Source organism: Octodon degus, unplaced genomic scaffold, assembly GCF_000260255.1.
Source record: "Octodon degus isolate 3935 unplaced genomic scaffold, OctDeg1.0 scaffold00011, whole genome shotgun sequence".
Lineage (NCBI taxonomy): Eukaryota > Metazoa > Chordata > Mammalia > Rodentia > Octodontidae > Octodon > Octodon degus.
This window is the reverse complement of record NW_004524587.1, coordinates 27,432,195-27,454,444: the sequence shown is the minus strand read 5'-3', so window position 1 is coordinate 27,454,444 and position 22,250 is coordinate 27,432,195. Positions and strand designations below refer to the sequence as shown.

The 22,250-nt window shown below is 47.6% G+C and overlaps 1 protein-coding gene across 2 annotated transcripts in view; it reads left to right on the top strand.

Annotated features, from left to right (window-relative positions):
* Positions 1 to 22,250, top strand: part of Gnao1 (G protein subunit alpha o1) — a 193,329-nt gene that overhangs the window by 149,225 nt on the left and 21,854 nt on the right. For both annotated transcript variants that reach the window (XM_004625979.2, XM_004625978.3), the window contains exon 4: positions 16,324 to 16,484. In XM_004625979.2, coding sequence (XP_004626036.1) covers positions 16,324 to 16,484 — 161 coding nt within the window. The remainder of the gene's footprint in view (positions 1 to 16,323; positions 16,485 to 22,250) is intronic.

The window sequence follows — 22,250 nt, the reverse complement described above, 5'->3', positions numbered from 1 at the left end:
TAGTTGTTGAAGGTGCAGCATTAGGGTATTTATTTGTTCCCTTTCTGTTTTCCTAATGTGTGAGTTCACAGCTGTGAATTTCACTCTGAGAACTGCTTTCAATGTATCCCATAAATTCCAATAAGTTGTGCTTCAATTTTCATTGAATTGCAGATATTGTTGAATTTCTTGTTTAATTTCATCTATGACCCATTGGTTGCTGAGTAGGGTGTCATTTAATTTCCATGTATTTAGGTTTTTTTTCTGGTTTCTTTTTTATTTATTTCCAGTTTCATTGCACTGTGGTCAGATAATGTGCATGGGATAATTTCTGTTTTTTTACATATACTTAAGCATGACCCAAGGACCAGCAGGCGGTTGATTTTAGAAAATGACCCATATGCAGCTGAGAAAAATGTGTATTCAACTGTATTTGGGTGGAATACTCTGTATATATCCACTAAGTCCATTTGTTTCAAGTTCTGGTTCAGTTCTGTTATTTCTTTGCTAAGTTTTTGTCTGGTTGACTCATCTTTTAGGGATAACGGGGTGTTAAAGTCTCCTGTTAAGATTGTGGTATTGGATATTAGATTTTTCATGTCCATTAGGATTTGTTTAATATAGTTGGGTGCTCCCATGTTTGGTGAATACATATTTATGAGCATTACCACTTCCTCTTGAATTTTTCCCCTAACCAGTATATAGTGGCCTTCTTTATTTCGCTTGATCATTCTTGGTTTGAAGTTGAGACTGTCTTAGAATAGGATTGCTACCCCTGCTTTTTTATGAGGTGCTGGGATGTGTATTATTGTGTTCCATCCTTTGACTTTTAGCCTATGAAGGTCTTTATGAGTTAAATGTGTTTCTTGTATACAGCATATTGTTGGATTTTGTTTCCTAATCCACTGTGCCAGTCTATTTCTCTTAAATGGTGAATTGAGTCCATTTACATTGAAGGTTAGAATTGAGATGTATTGACTTACGATTGACATGTTATTTCCCTGTTTTCATTTACTCCTTTTTCTCCTGTGTTTAATTGCTTACCCTATTTAATTGGTTGCTTCTGAGCTTATTCGTGGAGTTCTTATCATTTTGGTCCCTCTCTAGTACATCTTGCAGTAGCCTGTGTAGGGTTGGCTTTGTCCTCATGAAATTCTTTAGCTGTTCTTTGTCATGGAAGTATTTCACTTCTCCATCAAACTTGAAAGAGAGTTTTGCAGGGTATAGTAGTCTGGGCTGGAATTTGTTTTCATAGAGGACCTGAAGTACTCTGCTCCATGCTCTTCTTGCCTGCATGGTGTGTGAAGAGAAGTGGGCTGTAATTCTGATGGGTTTTCCTTTGAATGTAATCTGCTTCTTTTCTCTAGTGGCTTTCAGTAGATTATTCTTGTGCTGAATTTCTGGGATCTTGACTATTATATGTCTCTGTGTGTTTTTAACTGGGTTGAGGTTACTTGGCGTTCTGTATGCTTCGGTTACCTGAATGTCAGATTGTTTCCTCATATTTGGGAAGTTTTCTGCTATTATTTCTGCCCATATTTTTTTAATGTCATTTGTATTGACTCCTTCTTTCTCATTGCTGCCTATTAGTCTCACATTGTTCATCTTTGCATCATCTTGCAGGTAATGGATTATTTTTTCCTGCATCCTAGTTGTTTTTAAGAGACCCTTTCTTACCTTTTCCCTAGCTGAACCAGTGTCTTCAAGATCTGAAACTCTGTCTTCACTTTCACTTAAAGGTTCTGAAAGCTTGTGATTGAGATTTTAAATTCCTCTATATCTCTTTGAGTCTGCTTCATGCGATCTATTTCTTTCCTGTATTGCTCATTCAAGTAATCCATCATTTTTCTAATCTCCTCTTTTTTTTTTTTTATCAATGTCTTCTTTAGAAGCAGTTATAAATTCTTTTACTGCAGTGTTTTTTTTTTTTTCAGATTAGGTTTCCTCCCTATGTTTCTGTAGTTGATTCTTTACTTCAGATGCTATGAGTTCTGAGAATTCTTTTCTTATTTCAGAAAATTCCGCTCTGAGTTCCTCTATAACTTTCTGCTGTTGCTTATTTACTATCAACGCTATTAATTTGTACATTTGAGCTGAGCTAGTAGAAAAGAATTCCACTCTGTGTTCCTCTATGACTTTCTGCTATTGCTTAATTACTATCAATGCTATTAATTCATACATTTGAGCTGAGCTAGTGTCCTCTGCACTTGTTCTGGGTGGGCATTGAATTTCTTCATATGTTTCTGCATTTGATTCTTTACTGCAGATGTTATTAATTCAGGGATTTCTTTTTTCATTTCCAATCTGATTTCCTCTATACCTTTCTTCAGCTGTTTCTTTATTTCAGAAGCCATTGATTCATTGCTTTCAGTTGTGTGATTCCCACTTTGTTCTGTGTTAGTGTCCTCTACACTTGTTATGGCTGGGCTTGGGTTCTGAGATTTCATTTTGCTCCTTCTCATTGTCATTTTGTGTAGCACTGTCTTCTGACCTTTGTTGTAGATCTTTGGTGCAGTTATAACCTTAGCACCTACTGAAGTTCAGGTGCAGATCTACAAAGTTTGGATTTATCGGGTTGTTCCTGGCTTGGGTCTGGCTGCTGTGCTCAGCTTCTTCCTGCTGCTGCCCTTGGGGGTGAGCCTGTTGTGCCTCTGTGGCAAGATGTTCTGCTCCTGAACTAGCTGGGTGGTTCTGTCCTCTACACTCTCTGCAGGGATTGCAGCTGCAGGGTTTCACCCCAGGCCTGTATGCCACACCTGAACTGAATCTGAAGGGGACAAGGTGGAGTAGAGGAGAGAGGCAGCTCTCCCACACACTCACTGGGCCTGAGTTAGGACTGGATCTGGGGGTTCCCGGAACGTGGCAGAAATTCCTACTCAGAGGGCAGGGTGGGGCAGGTGCTGCAGAGTTGTGGAGGGTGTCCCAAGGTGTTGGAAGATGGTCTCACCCACGCTGCGCCTGGGCTGGGATCGGTAGGTCCCACTGGCGCAGGGTAGCCAGAAGCGCTCCCACACACTCACCAGGCCTGGGCTAGGACTGGCTACTCTCACTTTTGTGTAATCAGTGTGATTGTTAATGCTGCTAGAAAGCAAGGTCCCCATATGCTAATGTTGTTGGTCTTTTTGGAGTTTTTTGTGGAACCGGGGATTGAACTTAGGCCCTTGCACTTGCCAGGCAAGTGCTTATTCTACTGAGCCATCTCCCTAGCCCCTTCCACATGCTAATGTTGTTGTAAGAACTATTTCATCTCATGGACTCCCTAAGAAAACACACACATGCGCATGCACATGTTCACACACACACACACACATACACACACACACTCTGTAGACCACCCTTTTAGAACCACTGATCTAAAAAAAAAAAAACACTGATCTAGCTAACCCCTTCCTTGTACATTTGGGATACCAAGAGCCAATTAAAGTCTAGTGATGACCAGAAGTCTAAGTCTTCTGAAGTCCTGGATGCAAAGTGACATAGTGCAAACGTAGGATCCAGTCACTCTAGTGAATGGAACAGGAAATGTCCTTGTGAAGGGAGAGAAACTGGAAGGGGTGTCAGGGAATGATCTGGGGAGAAACACCAATGCAGCCAAAGCTGTCCTCCCTGGGCCTTACCCATCCCCACCCCCTGCCATGTGTAGAGTTGAGCATCCATCTTTTCTTCTCCATAATTGGGTTGCTAATCTCTCGCAGCCAAGGCAACCCTAATTAAACTATTCACCATTGCCACTCTGTGTTCTAAAGATTTGAGGTTGTCCATTATCATTTTTCTTTTCATTTGACTAAGCTCCCTATGGATAATTTTATTCTGCCCTTGTCATTTCTTAGAAATTTAGTCTATCCAATTTTAGTTCTTTTCTTCTATCTTAGAACATTGAGCTCTGGAGAAAGGAGGCTGAGTGTAAGGAAGGCATCGTGAATTTGGAAACTTCTGCCCAGTTCACCTTAAAGTTTGTGGCTGCAGAGTGACCACTTGGTGGCTCTAAAAAAGATTCCAGGAGGGTGCCTGGCAGGGCCCAGCACCCAAGGGGAGCAGGATACCAAGAGGAAATGGCGCTGCATGGGGCTATCCTGAGGGGTAAAGCCTGGAACTTTGAACATGCAGTATTCTACTTGGACTTTGGAACCTGAATAGTCAGGGTACTGATGTTATAGACAGAAATGGCTGGGGCCTCTACCCCTTCCTGCAGCATTTCCCTGGTTCCCTGTCACACCCCCTACCAGTCCCTGACACTTCGTCTGCACAGCGGCTAGCTAGGGGGAGTACTTACTAATCAGGACTGGGACTGGCAGCTCCCTCTACCCACAAGTGACAGCCAAGAGACCCAAGCAGGAGAGAAGCCCTAATAGGGACCTGGTAGCCCAACTCCACACCAGCTCACACTGGAGAGGCAGCCAGAGAGCCCCTGGGCCACTGTGTGCAGGCAGGATGGCTGTTCTGGTTCTGAGATCCCCACTGATGGGAAAGAGAATTTGGCGCCCTCTAGGGCCCAGCAAGACCTTCCGCTTTGGTCTCTATCCATTCCACCCTTTGCCCAACTCTTCAGAACCTCCAGGAACATACCAGTGTTTGGACTATGTCCCAGCTTCTGGGTGCAGCTAACCTGTACTTGGCTATCTCCCAAACTGACTTCACATGCCAGTTCACACACCTGTTTCTCACCAGGTTCAGATCTCATTCCAATGACCTCCTTGGGCTTCAGGCTTAGGTAGTGCCCATTCCTGGTCTCCCACAAGGATGTGCCCAGCATGTCAAACACAAAGATTTCACCCTTACTTTCGGCCATGGCTAGAGATGTGAAGCTATACCAAATGCAAGGATTAACAGATGGTGTTTAAGTGTCCAGTGTGGGAGCCAGTGACAGGGCCTCAGAGGACCCAAGCCACAGTCACCTCCACGCTTTGTGAAAATACATAATAGAGATGAAAAAAGGCCTTTCTGTAAGTAAAACTGCCTCCAAGTAATTGGAAGGTCCCATAGTGCCAAGGCTTAGAAGGATGTGACCTTTTAGAAGATGAAGAACCGAAAATCAGGCCTTCTCCATCTCCATTGGAGGCAGCCTGGTTTAGAGCAGGAAAACTGTCAGAGAGCTTCTGACAAACCCCTGAGTAATCCAGGAAGTTGGGCCTCCCTTCTGAACCTAGCTTGGAGGTCTCCAGAAAGCCTTCTACAACAAGGCCTCTGACCCCTGGCAAAGATGAGACCATGGGGTTGGGAGAGGGGCATCTCAGGGCAGTCCCTCTCCCTTGTGTTCAGAGGGCCAGCCAGAGCCTGGGGCCTGGGGAGAGTCTTAGGGCTTGTTCTCTGAAGGCCACTTTGAAAGTTCTTAAGGCTAAGACCCTACTCAACATCTGCCACATGTAGGTGCATGATGGATAAATGAACAGTTGAATGGAAGTACAAGCAGTAAATGGGGTGATGGCTGGGTGGTACATCACAGAGGAATGAAGAAATAATCAAGTAGATAGATGCTACAGGAGGCTAGAAGGGCAAGAGAGGGGTGGGTGGTATGGAAGTAAAACGATGAATGGGTGCACACAGTGGCTGGTGATAGAGGATGTCATGGTGGGGGTGGTTCCATGGGTGAATGCAGGAAGCTGAGGGGTAGGTGTCCCACGTAGGTAGCATAGGGGCATGAGAAGGGCTGGATGAGGGGGGCAGGAAGGTTTGAAGGAAAGGAGTGGGAGAATGGTTGTCCCATTTAGGAAGAAAGGCAAGGTCAGAAAGGCAATAAATTCTCAGCTTCAATATAGAGTCTTTTGGGGAACAGGAAGAATTTCCTAAAGCAAGTGGACCTCCTTGGGCCCCATAGCCCCAGAGATCCTATGAACTGGCAGCATTCTGTAGGCACAGACCTTACTTGGAATCCTCAGCCTAAGTGAGGAAAGAGCCCCCAGCATGTCTGACCCCAGCCACAAAATGCATGCAGCACACATTACTGGCACTGCCACAATTGTGGCACAGAAGTCTAATGTGCCCCTGAGGTGGTGAGTAGTTAACACTTCCACAGAGAACATGGTTGAATCATGAGGTACCAGCCCAGGGCCAGAAAAGCAGACCCCTGCCTGAGGCCTGAGGGCATGGGCCCCTCTTTCAACCACAACCCCCACTGTCCTGAAGCCCAACTGTAGAACAGAAGGGGTCTCTCCAGTGTGAGAGAGAACTTGACTCTGCAGGCCTGGGTCAGTGAGTCTGCCAGTTCCCAAGCACCGAGGCTCATCCTCCCATCACTGTCCACCTGCTAGCACTGCAATGCCCAAGTGGGGCCTCCATAGCTGGGGTCACTCTGCCCTTTCTCCTGAGGAGCGCCCTGGGAGTTTGGCCATGGTCAATACCCTGGTCTCTGGCTTGGTGTATCCCTCTTCCATGCTTCCTGCCCTCTAGTGGGTTCAGGGACAACTACAGCACAGGGACTGGGTTGGGGGACCCATAGAAGCTTTCTTGTTAAGTGGAGAACTGGTGTGTGTGTGTGTGTGTGTGTGTGTGTGTGTGTGTTGCCCTCAAAGATTAGAGATGGAGGACAATTCTGAACGATCCAAAGCAGCTCCTCAGAGAGAAGAGGTTATTATTATAATTACTATGATTATTGTTATCAAGATTATCATGCTTGCCTGGAAAGTCTTGCACAAAGCAGGCTTCTTTTATGTTAGCTTGTTGTTTGTGTCTAAGGCGCTTCATCTTTGTTCATAATAACTAACATTTGCAAGATTCTTTCATGTTGCCAAGCTGTGTCACTTCTCAGCCCATCTCCTCTGCTCAAACAGCTCTGTGCACCAGGAGCTTATGGCAGAGTAGAGGCCTCAAGCAGTGAGTGGTCTGTCCAAGGCCAGAATTTGAACTTGGTCACCTGCACAAGATTCTTGTTTGTTTCCCCACCCCACCCCCACCCTGACATATCCTTTTCACTTCCTCTTGAGAGAGAAAGTATCCTAGTGATCCTCTGGCTTCCAACCTCTCTGCCACCAAGTTGGCACTGCCCAGAGAGGAAAGAAAAGGTTTTGAAAAACCAGGAGTTAGAAGTGGAAATAGTGAGCACACTCAGAGAAACAAGATTCTCTTGGTTACCACTGCCACCAAAACAGATAGGGATCAGCTGTATCCCTCAGATACCAGGGCAGAAGTCAGTGTAGGGGGCTGTCTGTGCCCAGCAGGTGGCAGTGGGTGGACACAGCCCTCAGAGGGCCCTGGAAGTCACCGCCCTTCCTCCCCAAATGGATTCTGGCTCCTAGGGCCAGCTGGCTGACTGGAGCAGCACCCCTCACTGCTGGAAGCCAGCAGGCTGTCACACTGGTTGTCACCTGAATCTCAGTGCTGCTTCCCACGCGCACTCCTGATCTGCCCCCAGCAGCACATGTTCTCATGGCAGGAAGTCCCTGGGCTGTGTAGCATCATGAGGGCTCCAGTGTGTGCCACCAGTTCAGGACATCGCCACCCCACATCTCCCTGAATACGTTGCTCCTCAGCAGTGACGCCAGGCAGCCCATCCCAGGGACTGCCCCGTCGGGAGCTCCCTACACATGCACACACAAGAGATGGCCCCCAGCCCTGTCCCCATCTGCTCTTTCCTCTCCCAGCCCACCATCTTACCAGCTACTCCTGGTTGCAGGACACAGGTTTGCACAAGGGCTACTCCAGAGGCCCAGGGTTCCCCAAAAGTGCCTCACATCCACTTGAGGGTCTTAGGCCACTTCTATGTCTACCTCTTTTAAACAGAACAGTTATACTGATTAAAATGAAAAAGAATGAAGATGCTGTTTTCAGTCACTACAGCGGTGCAGAGTTATGCAAGTGACCTTAGGAAATTATGAACTGCCTTAGACCCTGATCTCCAACCCACAAGAACAGCTCTTGTCTACTGTCCACATTAAGATGCTCCAGGCGCAGCCATGCTCCAAAGAACAGCACCAGCCTCCCTCTTGCCCCATCATCATGACAGGCACATCAGCCCCTCACCTTTCTGTGCCCCAGCAGCTCGAGAGACAAGTAGGGTGTCCCCACTGAGTGGGCACCAGCACAGCTATGTCCTCATTCTGAGGATTCGTGGGTTGTGTGGCAGCTTTGTGAAGAATACAAGGATATTGTCATCCCCGGGGAGGCTCCAGACTCTGAGTCTCAGAAAAGCAAAAGCCTTTGCTCCTGCTGGGAATACAGACCAGAGGTTGGTCTACGCAGCTTCTGATCACATCTGAAGCCCCAAGAGGCTCACAGGACTGGGAAGCCCCAGATGCAGTCATTGGAGGAGGCCCCCAGAGAGCATGGAAGGCCTATGAGTGGGCATTAGGTTCATCACCCCAGCAGGCACACAGTGGTGGGCTTGGGGGCCTCTGGATTCTCAGCAGACCAGGCCTACATGTCCCAGGAAGTACAGTTGTGTTCTTTGTCCTGCAACAGCCACTACCTTCCACTCTGGGGCTGGGCCTCAGGACAGAGGGGCAGTGGTGAGCAGAGGGTCCACTCTCATTCCCTCTCCAGATATATGAACTACACTGTCTGCTGAGTCCCAGCAGACTGTCTCTAATGTCCAGCCCAAGGACATTACCCATGAAATACCTAGTACCATGCCAGTCTTGTGGGAAAAAGAGAGCCACTCACACAGGAGACAGTACGGAATGTAAGCAGAGCACCCAGGGCATGGTCCAGACAGTAAGAGAAAAGGAGACTCACACACCAGAAGAACCGTGTGGAGTGTGGTGATGAGAGTCTTACTGGAGGAGGTAGGCCTGGCAGCAGCCTAGGTAGACCAGGGGATAAAATAGGGCTTTGAGCACAAAAAATAAATAACATCACCAACTAGATTTTAAAAATTAGAAGACTGATTGACTCAAGAAACCAGAAAATACAGAGGCACAAGTGGCTGCCGGCATAGCCGGATCTAACCATTGCCTCTTTTCATGACTGGTATCTTCCTCTCAGCCCTGCTTGCCCTAATGGCAGCTCCACACCCAGATGGGCCTTCTCTTTGAGAATCTCTTTGCCAATAGTTCCTACAAATGTCTTAAAGCTGGTTGGGGTGCTGGGTGTTAGTGTCATTTGACAAACACAGACTCTTTGCCCACTCCAAACTGTTTATAGGATAGATTGACAGTCAACACTACAGCTTATGTAGCCCCAGAACTGGGGACAGAGTCCCCCACACAGACCATTTAGACTGGCTCAGAGAAGGACACATTCCTCACTGCCTGAGGAGGAGGGGATGGAAGTGGCGAGGAGGACAGAGCACCCAGCAGAAAGGGACTGCGTGAGGAGGAACTTGCAGGTGGCCCTGCCTGGGAAGGAGCACGCAGCACACTTCCTAGAGGCCGTAATACCACCAGCAGCCTCCACAGAAACCTCTCATGCTGCTGTGACAGATGAGCCCAAATGAGGCATGAACAGCCAAACCCTTATTTCTCAGTTTGGAGGCTCAGACAGTCCAAAATCAGTGTGCAGCACGTCCTCTGGTTACAGGCAGCCGGCTGCTTGCTGTGTCCTCTCATGGTAGAGTCAGCCTCTCTGCTGCTTCTTGTAAAGGCCCTAAACCCAGTTAGGTAAATCTCTTGAGAGCTTTACCCTTGTGACCCCATAAAGGCTCCACCCCTTAATACTGTCACCCTGGAGGTTAGAATTTCAGCCTGTGAGTTCAGAAGGACACAAACATCAAGACCATAACTCCTAGTGAGCCTGCCCTGAGGACATGCATGTGTTTCATCATTCTTCACGTTGCCTAGACACCAGGTATGCTCTGACCAACTGGAAGTGTCAGTGCCACATAGCAGACAGAAAGGTGCTGAAAAACACCCTGCACCTCTAGCCCCAGAGGAACCGTGGACAGGAAGGTCAGGCTCAGTGTGAGCCCTGTTCCCAGGCCCCTGAGGGTACCCAAAGGCTCTGGCTCTATTAATTGCTTGTTACACTTGATACTCACTGGGCTAGCCAGCCTGGCAGCCTCCACAAGCCTCCAGGGCATATCAACAAAGCCCTTCACCCCTGCCTGGCCCTGCCATCTTACCTTCTCTTTGTCCATTGTTTAGGGTCTGGGCTGCACTGTCAACCTCCAGAGGTATGGTGACCAGGCCTTGTCTGAGATCAGGCAAATCTGTTGGGCATCACATAGTACATATTGAGGACATGCCTGACACTAAAATACCAGATGTTGCCAGGCATGTTGGCACACATCTGTAATCCCAGCACTCAGTAGGCTGAGAAAAGAGGATCACCATGAGCTGAGGCCAGCTTAAACTACAAAGCAAGACCATGTCTCAAAAAAAAAAAAAAAAAAAGAAAAATGAGGGAGGGACAGCTAGATAGTTCAGCAAACTAAAGCACCTGCTTAGGCAAAGTGCAGTGGCAGCAGCCCGGGTTTGATCCCCAGCGTGCCATGCCAGCCCCACCCCCAGGGCATACTGAAATGGTGATTGAGACATGGCATGGTAGTGTGCGCCTGTAATCCCAACTCTTGGGAGGCTGAGACAAGAGGATCACTATAGGTCTGAACTATGTAGCAAGACCCTGTATCAAAAAAATAAAAATAGGGGGACCACCCGCTCAGGGGGCCCCCTCCTGTCCCTCTCTCAGATAGGAGCTTTCTTTCCCTCAATAAATGTGTTCTGCTTATAACCTCCATTTGTTCTTAAAAGTCATTCTTCGGTTTTAGAGAACACAAACTCATCCTGGTCAGGTCGGGAGATCCTTTTTCCCCTATATCGTTTGGAGGTTCCCTGTATCATTTAGAGATCACCCACCCAAGATCAGTTTTTCTCCCTGTATCATTTGGAGGTCCTCACTGAGGTCCATGGACAGAGGAGCATCCACCTGCTCTGCAGAGAGCCATTCAAGGGTGGAAGAATCAATTAGAAAGAAGGTGGGGATGCCCAAAAAGATTCAAAGCTGTAATGAAAATGCCTGGTGTCTGTTCAGGGCCTTTAGATAGAACCTCTAGAGAGTATCTCTGGCTGCCAGTTCACAACTATGACCCCTCTCAGCCTGAAGAAGCCAGAGCGGTCATCACCTATGGTTCCCTCACAGCAGTTTGGGTTACTTCTTCAGAGGGGAAAATGTTGTAGGCAGCTGAATTAGATAGAAATATTATAGGAAGTCAGATAAGGCCAGGCCCTCAAGGAGACAAGATGGAAGACAAGGTGGTTTTGCAACTTGGAAGAGAAAGACACTCCCATATGGGCCACACCTCAAGACAAAAGAGAAAACAAATATCGCTACATACTTCCCTAGGGATGGGCATCAGGGATTGATATTCTAAATAAGTACCAATTACCTTGAAAGAGCCCAAATGAGTCACTAGCCCAACCCCCAACAAGAAGAGACCCTATCCCGTATTCATGCCCACCTGCTACGTGACTCACTTCCCCATTTGGTCCTGGATTTAATCAATTTTACCTGAGCAGTGGTGCTTGTAATCTCATTGGCTTATAATCTCATTGGTTGACCATAGTTTTGTCCTACTTCATGCCCAACTAAGCAAATTCCCATGTCTTCTCCACCACCTTAGACCCACCTCACGTCATGGTTTTTCTCTGTAAAAGTCCCTGGAAGAATCAACTTCCTGGGGACCACCCGCTGGGGGGTGGGCTCTTGTCCCACTCTTGGACAGAAGCTTTCTTTCCTTCAATAAATATATTCTGCTCATAAAATAATAATAATAATAATAATAATAATAATAATAATAATAATAATAATAATAATACCAGATGTCCTTTGTCCTAGTCTTGCTAAGCACTAGCTCTCTACAGAGGACTGTGTGAGGCCTGAGAAATCGGGAAACCAGCCTGCCCAGAGGGACAGGAGCACGCAGCACCAGTGCTAAGGTGGGATAGCCTGTGCACTGCTGAGGGAAGCAGGGACAGGATAGGGGACAGGCCTGCACAGATGGAATGCCCGGGCTACCAGCTTGTGTGAGGAACAGAGAGAAGGGGAGCAGTGGGTACAGAGGACAGAGAGGTGGGATTTTATAGTCCACAGTAAAGAGTTTGGAATTTAGAAATGATGGGAAACTATTCGAAGAGCTTAAGGGGAGAGATTAAGTTTGACTGTGAATGCTAGAGACCCTAAAAATAGTAGATTAAGTAAGACAGAAATTCATCTTAAGTGTTAAAACAACACTTAATGACTTCAGATAGTGTGGAATTTCCACAGGACCTGGGCTGGTTTAGGTCACTGCTCCCCTATCCCCTGGGTGAAGAACTCGTCTGATCCAAATTGGCTGTTACAGCTCCAGCCATTACATCCCAGTTCTGGGCAGTAGGAAGGAGGAAGTGAGAGAAAACAGTGGCTTTTCCCTTTAAAATTACATTTCTGGAGCCAGCCAAATAGTTCAGTGGATGAAAGCTCCTACAAACAGGCGCAGGGGCCAGAGGTTCAATCCCTGCACCTGCCATGCTGGCCCTGTCCCCAGGGCATGCTGAGGTGATTGAGACTGGGTGTGGTGGTATGTGCCTATAATCCCAGCACAGCACTTGGGAGGCTGTAAATAGGTGGATCACTATGTGTCCTATCTAGTAGTAAGACGCTCAACACTCTGTAGACCTCACCCTAAAAAATACAGGAAAAAAAAAATTACTTTTCCAAATATTTCACCACAATTTAGTGCATTTTTTCATTGCATGTAACTTGTCATGTGGTTATTCCTTTTTTAAATTGTTTTTACTTTTGTTTTTATTTTTTATTTTATTGTGAAGAATAAAAACAGAAGCAAAAACAAATACAAAAAAGTCAGAAACAGGGTAACATATAGCAATGCATATATTACAGATTTTCAAAACAGGAATAGCTAACAATGGTTGTTATATTACCTTTTTTTTAATGTATTTAGTACAGGGTCTACAGGGTCTCAACACAAATCAAACTCATAGTGATCTTCCTGTTTTTAGATTTCCAAGAGCTGGGATTACAGGTGTGTACCACCACTCCCAGTCTCAATCAACATCTCAGCACACCCTGGGGCAGGGGACTGCACTGCAGTCCAAGGATCAAACCTCAGTCCCTGCACCTACCTAAGCAGGTGCTTTAGTCAGCTGAGCTATCTGGCTGGCCATGTGGTTACTCCTAACCAAGCAAAACAAGGAAACAGTCTGTTAGTTGAGTGTCACTGTATACAACCAGCAAAATATTGGGGAATTAGTTTTCTAAAGAAGAGAGTTGATGTTAGGAGAAAACTGAGTCTCCTGTGTGGTGCAAAGATTAGAGAGGAACAAGAGGCAACAGGGCAGTGTGGAAGGAGGCATTGCTTGAGCAGCTGGGTTTAAGCACCTGGGCTGGTGTTGGCATCATCATGGGCATGCTGAACTAGGGAGGACAAGGCAGGAACAGGAAGAAGGGGGAGGAGTTGCTAGCACAGGACCCCACTGCTCCAGAACACCATGACAAGGAAAAAAACTAGGAAGAAGACTACACCCTTGGATCCCCCTGGGTCCCCTCCCAGGCTGTCTCCAAGCTGTGTTATATCTCATTACAATGGAAACCATAAATTCCATGTCATGCATAGAGTAACAAATGTGGGGATACAGGGCAGCTCTGTGGAGGTCCTAGAGTTTACCTGCAGTGCCTCATGGATCCTTGATGTGAAATGGGCTGTGCCATGAGCACTTGAATTGGAGTGGGTATGTCTTACCTGGCAGAATGTCAGGCCTAGACTGCCCTACTGACTCTGAAGGCCTGACCTGCTTTGTGTGGGTCACTTCACAGATTTGCAGAAACCATGAGGGTGAGGCCTAGAAAGGGAGGTTTGGGAACTGATGGCTTGCATCACAGGTGGGAAGCCCAAGCCCTGAGGGCAGCCCTGCTCCAGGAGCTGGAGCAGCCTGGGCCCCTGACTCACAGGCCTTTAAGTATTGAAATGTTATTAGCCAATGGTGGAGGTGCCACTCCTGCTAACCCATCACTCCTCCCTGAGTCATCTCTACTACCCAAGCTTCATCTCAGCTTTCCAGGTCACTACTGCCAGGGGGCCTTTGAGCATCCAGGTTTCCTAAGGGTGGCTTGGGACCAAGGGCCATTGTGGTTGACTAGATTTGGATACAAGCTTGGCCTTCCAGCTAAGTAGTCATACCAGTGGTTGCTTCCTTGGTGGGGCAGGCAGTGGGGAAGGGGATAGCTTCGAGAACTTTCCAACCAGCCTTTGCAATGTAAATTGCAAATATAGATGTAAATAGCTACTTAGCCAGACAGCTCAGTTCTGGAAGTCCAAGAAGGTTTGGCCCCTACTTACTTTTGTGTAGAAGCTTTTGTTGGCCACAAACCTTCCAGGTACTGACCTAGTTTCCTGTTTCTCCCAGTCTAAAAGAGGTGGGAGAAACCCACAGACTCTCAAGCACCCCCACTTACTTGCCGTGGGATGGGCAACCTCTTTCTTCTGCCTTTACTGGAAATGTAGGGTTGAAAAGACTCACTGCAGCATAGCCACCAGGTCAGCATAGCCACAGCCATGAATAGAACACCCTAACTGAGGAGGGCCTGTGAAAGTCAGAGATAGGAACCTGTTGTACCCCACTCCTAGGCCAACGGGCTCAGCCTGACAGGAAAGGTATCTGGAGTCAGGAAGTACTGGACACCTACCACTTTCCTTTGGATCTGTCCCTCCAATGCCATGTCTTGAGCGTAGCGTTTTTCATATGAGACAAGCTTAGAGGGTGTATCCCTAGAGTCACTGGTATAGCCAAGACCTGTGCCTCACAAACCATGGTAAAGCCACTAGGAATAGCTACCAGAGAGCAGCCAGAAGGTATTAAGATATTCTGGTCCTGAGCCTGGGTTTCCTCACCTTCTCTGTGGCCCCTTTGGATCCATTGCCGCTGTTTGCACAGAAAGCCCATGACTAATGTGAGTGACTACTGTGTTATTAGCCACTGCCACACCAATGCCATGGAGCAAGCTTCCCCTCGATGCAGCCAGTTCATTCACCTGAGGATCAGAGATCCAGGGCAACCTCAACTCTATGTGACACAAACTAGCACACAAACTAGCTCCTCTTCCTGAGAGCATGAGAGCCAGGGTGCATTCAGGGTAACCAGAAAGGTCCATGGAGGACCAGCGAGCATGCAGAGCTTCAGGAACTTGCACACTGCAGCTCCGTGTCATTCTGTGGGCCAAAGCAAGTCCATACAGGAAATATACTCCACGTAGGGTAGAAAATCTGCAGGGCAAGGGCACAGAGCAAGAAGGTAAAGAAGCAGCCTGGCCAGCAGCTCCCAGCTTCCTCCTTAGGTGCCCGTGAGGTTCTGAGGAAGTGGAGTGTGCACACGAAGGTCCTTTATAAACTGTCAATGCCGCCTGCAAACTGTCAATGCCGCCTGCGTGTGTGATCTGTGCTGATAGTCCTGTCTTTTGGCTCGAGACTCCTCCAAGAGTCTCTGAGCTTTCACTGCACTCCTGGTTTGGAGATTACACATCTTTGATTATAGTCACTGAAAATGGGTGACACATTTGTTGTCCCCAAAAATTACATAGTAAGCACACAGTGCTTTCTCTGCATGTTCAGGGGAATCTCAGCCTGGTCCTGTGTGCCTTAAGCAAATTAACTTCACCCCCTGAGATGAGGAGGAGAGGAAGGAGGCTGCAGAAGAGGCTCCCAGTCTCAGTATTTGTCTCTTTACCTGGCCTTTGCTTAACCAGTTAGGCCTGGGGTTCTCTGGTAACCACAGGTCACAAACACATAAAAATCAACAGTGAAGTTTTAGCTTAAGGACCTAATTTTTTTTTTCTTTTTGTTCTTATAAATAGGGCTTGCTACATAGCTCAGGCTGACCTTGAACTCACTATGTAGCTCAGGCTACCTTGAACTCAGCCCATCGTTGTACCTTAGCTACCAAAGTGCTGGGGTTACAGGCCTGAAATACCATGTCCAACCTATAAATTCTTGAGATTTAGGGGGTTTTGGTACCGGGAATTGAATTCATGACCTCCTGCTTGCCACTGAGCTGTATCCCAGCCCTTAGATTCAGTATTGAATCATCTCCACTAGGGTGAAATCCCTCAGCCAACTGTAATTCTCAAATAATCAGAAATTTGCTTCACTCTGGGTAAAATATGTAGGAGACTGTAATACTAGCCAAGAACACTAATTTTTAATTTTCTTTCCCCAAACAAATACTGGTACAAAGCCCCAGTATTCAAAACAGAGGAAAGCAGAGCTGTCCCTATGAGCAGCAGGCTAGGGAATAGAGCCCTGTATGCCAATCTGCTTTAGAGATGACATGGAAACGAAGGCTTGGGGGTCCCTGCTGTCAGGGACACAACTCAGATTGGGCCCCTCCTGAGCAAGCTGGCACTCTGGCCAGCATATTGTGCCACAGTCTCCATTGAGTAGAGCCCCACGAGGCCTCAGAACCTGGGGTCCCTCTCTCCCTGCAGGCCGATGCCAAGATGGTGTGTGACGTGGTGAGTCGCATGGAAGATACCGAACCCTTCTCTGCTGAGCTGCTTTCTGCCATGATGCGACTCTGGGGTGACTCAGGGATCCAAGAGTGCTTCAACCGGTCTCGGGAATATCAGCTCAACGATTCTGCCAAATAGTGAGTGTCCCCTGCAGGTGGGAGGAGCTGGGTGGGAGGGGTGAAGGGGCCGTTCCTGTCACTAATTGTAAGCATCAAAAGAATGGGGCATTTCTTCCTGCACCCAGGATAAAGAGGTCAAGGAAAGGAATGGGTAAGAGATACAACCAAATAGGAAAGTCCCCTCTTCAAGGACCAGGATGTGTCACCTACTTGTCCTGGACTATGCCTGCGTCCAGAATGAAGGTTTCAAGGTAGCAGAATTTATTTTCTTCAAGAGCCCCTGACCACATAATTATAAACCAAGGGCCATAACAAGCAGAGCATAACTCAAATAATGCCATTGTGTTTTGGAGAAAATAAACTTCTAAAACTGGAGATCTATTTTAGTGGTAGCATGTGCAAAGGCCTAGGTTCAATCTCCACAGTACACATGCACCACAAAACAGTTCTTCTGTCTTTAAGCTTTCCATTGCTCTGACTTTAAAAATAAGGAATGAGTGCCAGACATAGTCATGCACACCTGTGATTCCAGTACTTGGGGAGCCTGAGGCAGGCGAACACAAGCTGAAACCCAACCTGGACAACTTAGCAACTTAGCAAGACTTCTCAAAGTAAAAAGAAAGGGAAGGGGCTGGAGATGTAATTTGGAGTGGAGTTCCTGGGTCAATCCCCAGTATCACAAAAAGTTTAAAAAAAAAAAAAAAAAAAAAAAGCATAAGTAACATTCAATAAATAGAATACATAATCACATAGCCCTTATTATTATGTAATAACTAAATGAGGAGAAATTGGGAAGGATGAAGTGGTGAGAAGTGTAGAGGAATTAGAGATGTGGTTAAAGCCAGAGCAGGTGAGAAAAACTAGAGAAGGGAAAGGCAGAGAAAGGGCATCAAGGCTCTTCAGGTCTACCCACTGTGCTCTATGGCTGTTGGATATCCTCACAGTTACTGCTCTCCACTCATAGATCAGTGTCTCCAGAGGGGGGAAGAAGCTCCTGCAGTGGAATGTCTTGTGCCATGCAGGCCCTAGGATTGCTTGCATCTTGCTACCCAGGAAAAAACCCCACATTTGTAATCTGGTTCCCTGGCTTTCAGTGGGGGCTTGCAGTGAGGAGCTCCTGGGCTTGAACCCACTGTCTAAGAGCAGTATGTGCCCTGACCTCACCTGACTCAGCACTGTCACCAGTGCTTCTCAGCTGGAGCCATTTTTTCCTAACCTAAGGACATTTAGCAATGTCAGGAGGCATTTTTGGCTGTCACCATTTGGCTAGTGCTTGTGGCCTCTAGTGGGTAGGGGCCAAAGATACTGCTAAACATTTCTCTTCTGAGGTACGTACCAGCAAAGAAATACTTGGCCTAAAACATTAATGGTGAAGACATGAAGAAATCCACATGGACAGTTGGACGTTTTCATTGGTGGTGATGAGCGCTGACAGATGAGGGATTCCAGTAAGGCTAGAGCGTCCCCATTTCTGCATACTTAGAGCGCCTACAGAGCAAATGCTTAAAGCCTTCAGGTACCAAGTGGTGGCCACACTGCCTGACGCCCTGGTGAGCCTGGTGGGAAGGGGCCCAAGAGCCAGGCCTCCAAGACCCCCAGAAGCCAGAGTGTCTCATGCACCTGACTGACCTTCGGAGCCTGAGAAGCCTCCTCTTTCTTCCTCCCTGCCCACTCTGGGAGGGGCCCCTCAGTACCAGCTGGCCCTAGTGGCTCATAAAATCATGTTCTTCACTTAACATTTTTATCTACTGCATTGATTATAAAATGAATGCATTTCAAAAACAGTTCCTGAACAACAGGCAGGGGTACAAAGTAAAGAGTAATTTCCCCCTCCCAGTCTTTTTCCCTTTGCTATTAGTTATTGCACTTGCTTGTCCTGGTGGTAACAAGAAAAAACTGATATTCCAACTTTAGGTAGAATATGTTCTGACCCCCTTACTGTAGGATATGAAGCATTTGGCTCACCTTCCTTCTTGCACCACTTTCCACTTCCATCTCCAGGGTTTTGCTAGTTACAGATTATTTTTAGCTCCTCCGATGGGTATCATTACAACTTTAAGAAACTCAAGTCAGTATTTGTCAACTCCCCACCAAGTAAAACTGAGATTTACCTCCTCTGTATATTCTTTCTCTACCCCCTTCCCTTCTCTCAGTCTCTCTCTCTCTCTCTCTCTCTCTCTCTCTCTCTCTCTCTCTCTCTGTCCATCTGTCTTCCTCTGTCTCTCCATCTCAGTTTCTTCTGACTCTCTGGCTCTCTCTGGCTTGGTCCGTCTTCCTCTGTCTCGCTGTCTCTTCTTTCTGTCTGTCTCTGTCTTCCTCTGTCTCAGTCTCTTCTCTGTCTCTCTGTCTCTGCCTGTCTCTGTCTCTGTCTCTCTGTCTCTCTCTCTCTCTGTGTCTGTCTGTCTGTCTGTCTGTCTGTCTGTCTGTCTGTCTGTCTTCCTCTGTCTCTCCATCTCAGTCTCTTCTGACTCTCTGGCTCTCTCTGGCTTGGTCTGTCTTCCTCTGTCTGTCTCGCTGTCTCTTCTTTCTGTCTGTCTTTGTCTTCCTCTGTCTCAGTCTCTTCTGTGTCTCTCTGTCTCTGCCTGTCTCTTCTCTGTCTCTGTCTCTTCTCTGTCTCGTGTCTCTCTGCCTCTCTCTCTATCTCTGTCTCTTCTCTGTATCTGTCCATCCTTCTGTCTCTGTCTCTTTCTGTCTCTCTATCAGTCTCTGTTTCTCAGTCTCTTATCTCTGTTTCCCTGTCTCTGTCGTTTTGTCTATCTTTATCTCTGTCTCTGTTTTTCTGTCTGTCTGTCTTCCTCTGTCTTTTTCTCCTTCCCTCACTTGCTCTCCCTCTCTCTTTCTCTCATCTCTGCCGCCTCCAGATTTTCCCCTGCCAGGATTTCCACTTCTGTCCCCAGGCTTCCTCTCTGGGACAAGGCGGCACATCATAAAAGAGAGGACACAGACCATAACAGTCATTGGGGTCTCAGATACCTTTTGATCTAGGCCTCTGGTGTTGTTTTAGCAGTTAAATCTTATCTTCTCACAAAATCTTAGGCCCAATATATAAAGTAAATAAAAAGAAATATGTTGTGATAGAAAGGAGAAGGAGGCCCCATAGGGAACGCTATGGATGTGCTAAAGCCCCAGACACCACATACCCTGAGCTCTGCCCATTAAGGTGAGGGCCCAGGCTCAGAGGGGACAGGGACGAGGTCTGTGTTATCTGTTGCTCCTGAGCCATTTCCAGTTTCCATATGCCCACACCCCTGCAAACAGCAGCTGGCTCTCCCCTCAGAATAAGCACTCTGAGGCAGGTCCCAGCAAACCAGAAGGCCTGCCTCTGCCCAACTGGGGAGGAGAAAAGGTTTCTTGCTTTGCTAGACTTTGATTTTCCCAGACTCAGTCCCCAACAAATCATCCCTGTTGGCCATCAGTCTCCTTTACCTGCCAAGCCTGCTTGTGGCCTCTCAGGCCCAGGCCTCCTCCTGTACCCCCTGCTCACTGACACAGGCCTCAGATCCTCACTGGCCACCCTCATGCTTCCTGCCCATCTCTCCTGGAGTCATTAAACCTGCTGCTGTCAAAGCCTGGTGCCTGGGCAATCTCCAGTCCCATGCGGTTTAAAATTCCTTGCACACCTGAACCACTTTCAAATGGACACTGCTGGTCAGCCCTGTCTTCTAACTTCTGCTTCTGTGGTGTCCACCTGGACATTCAAACAAACCTCAGATTAAAACCAGGCTGTGGAACTCCTGGGTCCACCCTCCTCAAGGGCCACTGCCTCCCTCATCCCTCCTATCCCCTGAGTCTTCAGTGTTGCAGTGAGGCATTTGAGGGTGTCTCTCCTATCCCGAACCGTAAGCCACAGCAAATGTGAGTTATCAGATACATCCAGATGTATCTGCCTCCTGTCATTACTCACCTGGCTGTTGACAGCACCCTACACCCCAGCAGCTTCCACTACAGCCAAGATAGGCATGGCTCCCACAGTCTTCCCAGGGCTGCCCTCTCAAAACCTGAGGGACCTGCATATGTAGGGTCCTCCCCACCGCTCTCTGCTGTGATCTGCCCAGTCCCACCCCAGGGACTACTCCTGCCCCGCTACTCCAGCCTGTGCCAGGCTCCTCCTCTACTCCCTTGCTCCCCACAGGGTCTAGCCCACCTGCAGGCCTCGCAGACAGCCACTTGCTGCTTTCCTCTGATACTACCCATTCTCCTGCTCACATGTGCACACACACACGTTGTTGCACAACACCTGTTTCAGTCGTGGTCTGTCACTCCCCACCCTGGCAGTGGGCAGAGAGGAGGCACAGCAGGTGCACATGCTCCCCACCACCTCCCTGCCTTCCCACTGCCACCTTGCATGGGACAGGCAGGAGCCTGGTCATGTGTCCAAAGGAAGTTGGCCTGGCTGGGATGGGATGGGGGAGACCAGGGTTACCCAGGACCAGTGTCCAGCAGGGGAGAGAGGATCAAGGAGACACGCAAGGTCTGTAAGCAGAAACACAGAGTAGCCTCAGTTCCCTGGCCCTCCCACCCCACCAAGCCTTCACAGAGAGCAGTCACACTCCCAAGAAAAGGCCCTGTGAACAGCGCTAATTCCAAAGGCCAGGGTCAGGCTGGCCAGATAGCTCAGGAGACTAAAGTGCTTGCTTCAGCAGAGGGCAGCAGCAACAGCCAGGGTTCAATCCCCAGCGTGCTGTGCTGGCCTGCCCCCAGGGACACACTGAGATGGAGATTGAGACTGGGCGTGGTGGCACACACCTATAATCCTAGCACTTAGGCGGCTGAAAAAGGAGGATCACTCCAAGTCTGATCTACGTAGTGAGATCCAGTACACCCTAAACTCATTAAAAAAAAAAAAAAAAAAAAAACCTCAGGGTCCCAGGGCCTTGTGACCTGACCACCCCATCCTTCCGTCCTCCCCAGAGCATCCACTGAGAAGAGATAGACAGATCCCTTGGTAAATAAGAAGGAAGTGGAGCCAGAAAGATAGCTCAGTAGAATAAGTGCTTGCCTGGCAAGTGCAGGGTCCTGAGTTCAATCCCTAGTACTGCACAAAAAAAAAAGAATCCTCAACTTGAATGTCATCTTTTAGGGGGCCAGGGAGATGGCTCAATGGAATAAGTGCTTGCCTGGCAAGCACAAGGCCCTGAGTTCAATCCCTGATACCACCAAAAAAAATAAAATAAGGAAGTGGAAAAGCAGGCAGAGCCCAGGGCACCGAAGTGCACTGAGCACTGAGAACAGATACACTGGAACCAAGCATCCAAGTCAAGGTGTGTACACCTTGCCTGGAGCCTCAGTTTTCTAATTATAAAACAGAAAGTACACTTGATACAGGGAAAGTAAGGCTGGAACATGCTCATGGGTAAAGAATAAACCAGCTGGATATGGTGACACATGCCTGTGATCCCAGTGGTCTCGGAGACCAAGGGAGGATAATCAAAAATTTGAGCCTAGCCTGGAGATGTAGTTTGGCAAATTGGTAAGAATCTGTCTCAAATTAAAAAAGAGAACTCAGTCACACAAGTTCAAATAATGCATGATTTGTCTTTTTTTTTTTTTTTTCAGTACCAGATATCTGAACTCAGGACCTGGTGCTTGCAGGCAAGCACTTATTCTACTGAGCTATCTCCCTGGCCCTCGTTTGTCTATGAGAAACTCAAAATATAAGCATACAAATGAAGATCAAAACATAAAGATAAAAAGGAAGTAGGTAGCTCAGTGGAATAAGTGCTTGCCTGGCAAGCTCAAGGGCCTGAGTTCAATCCCCGGTTCTGAAAAAAAAAAAAAAAAAAA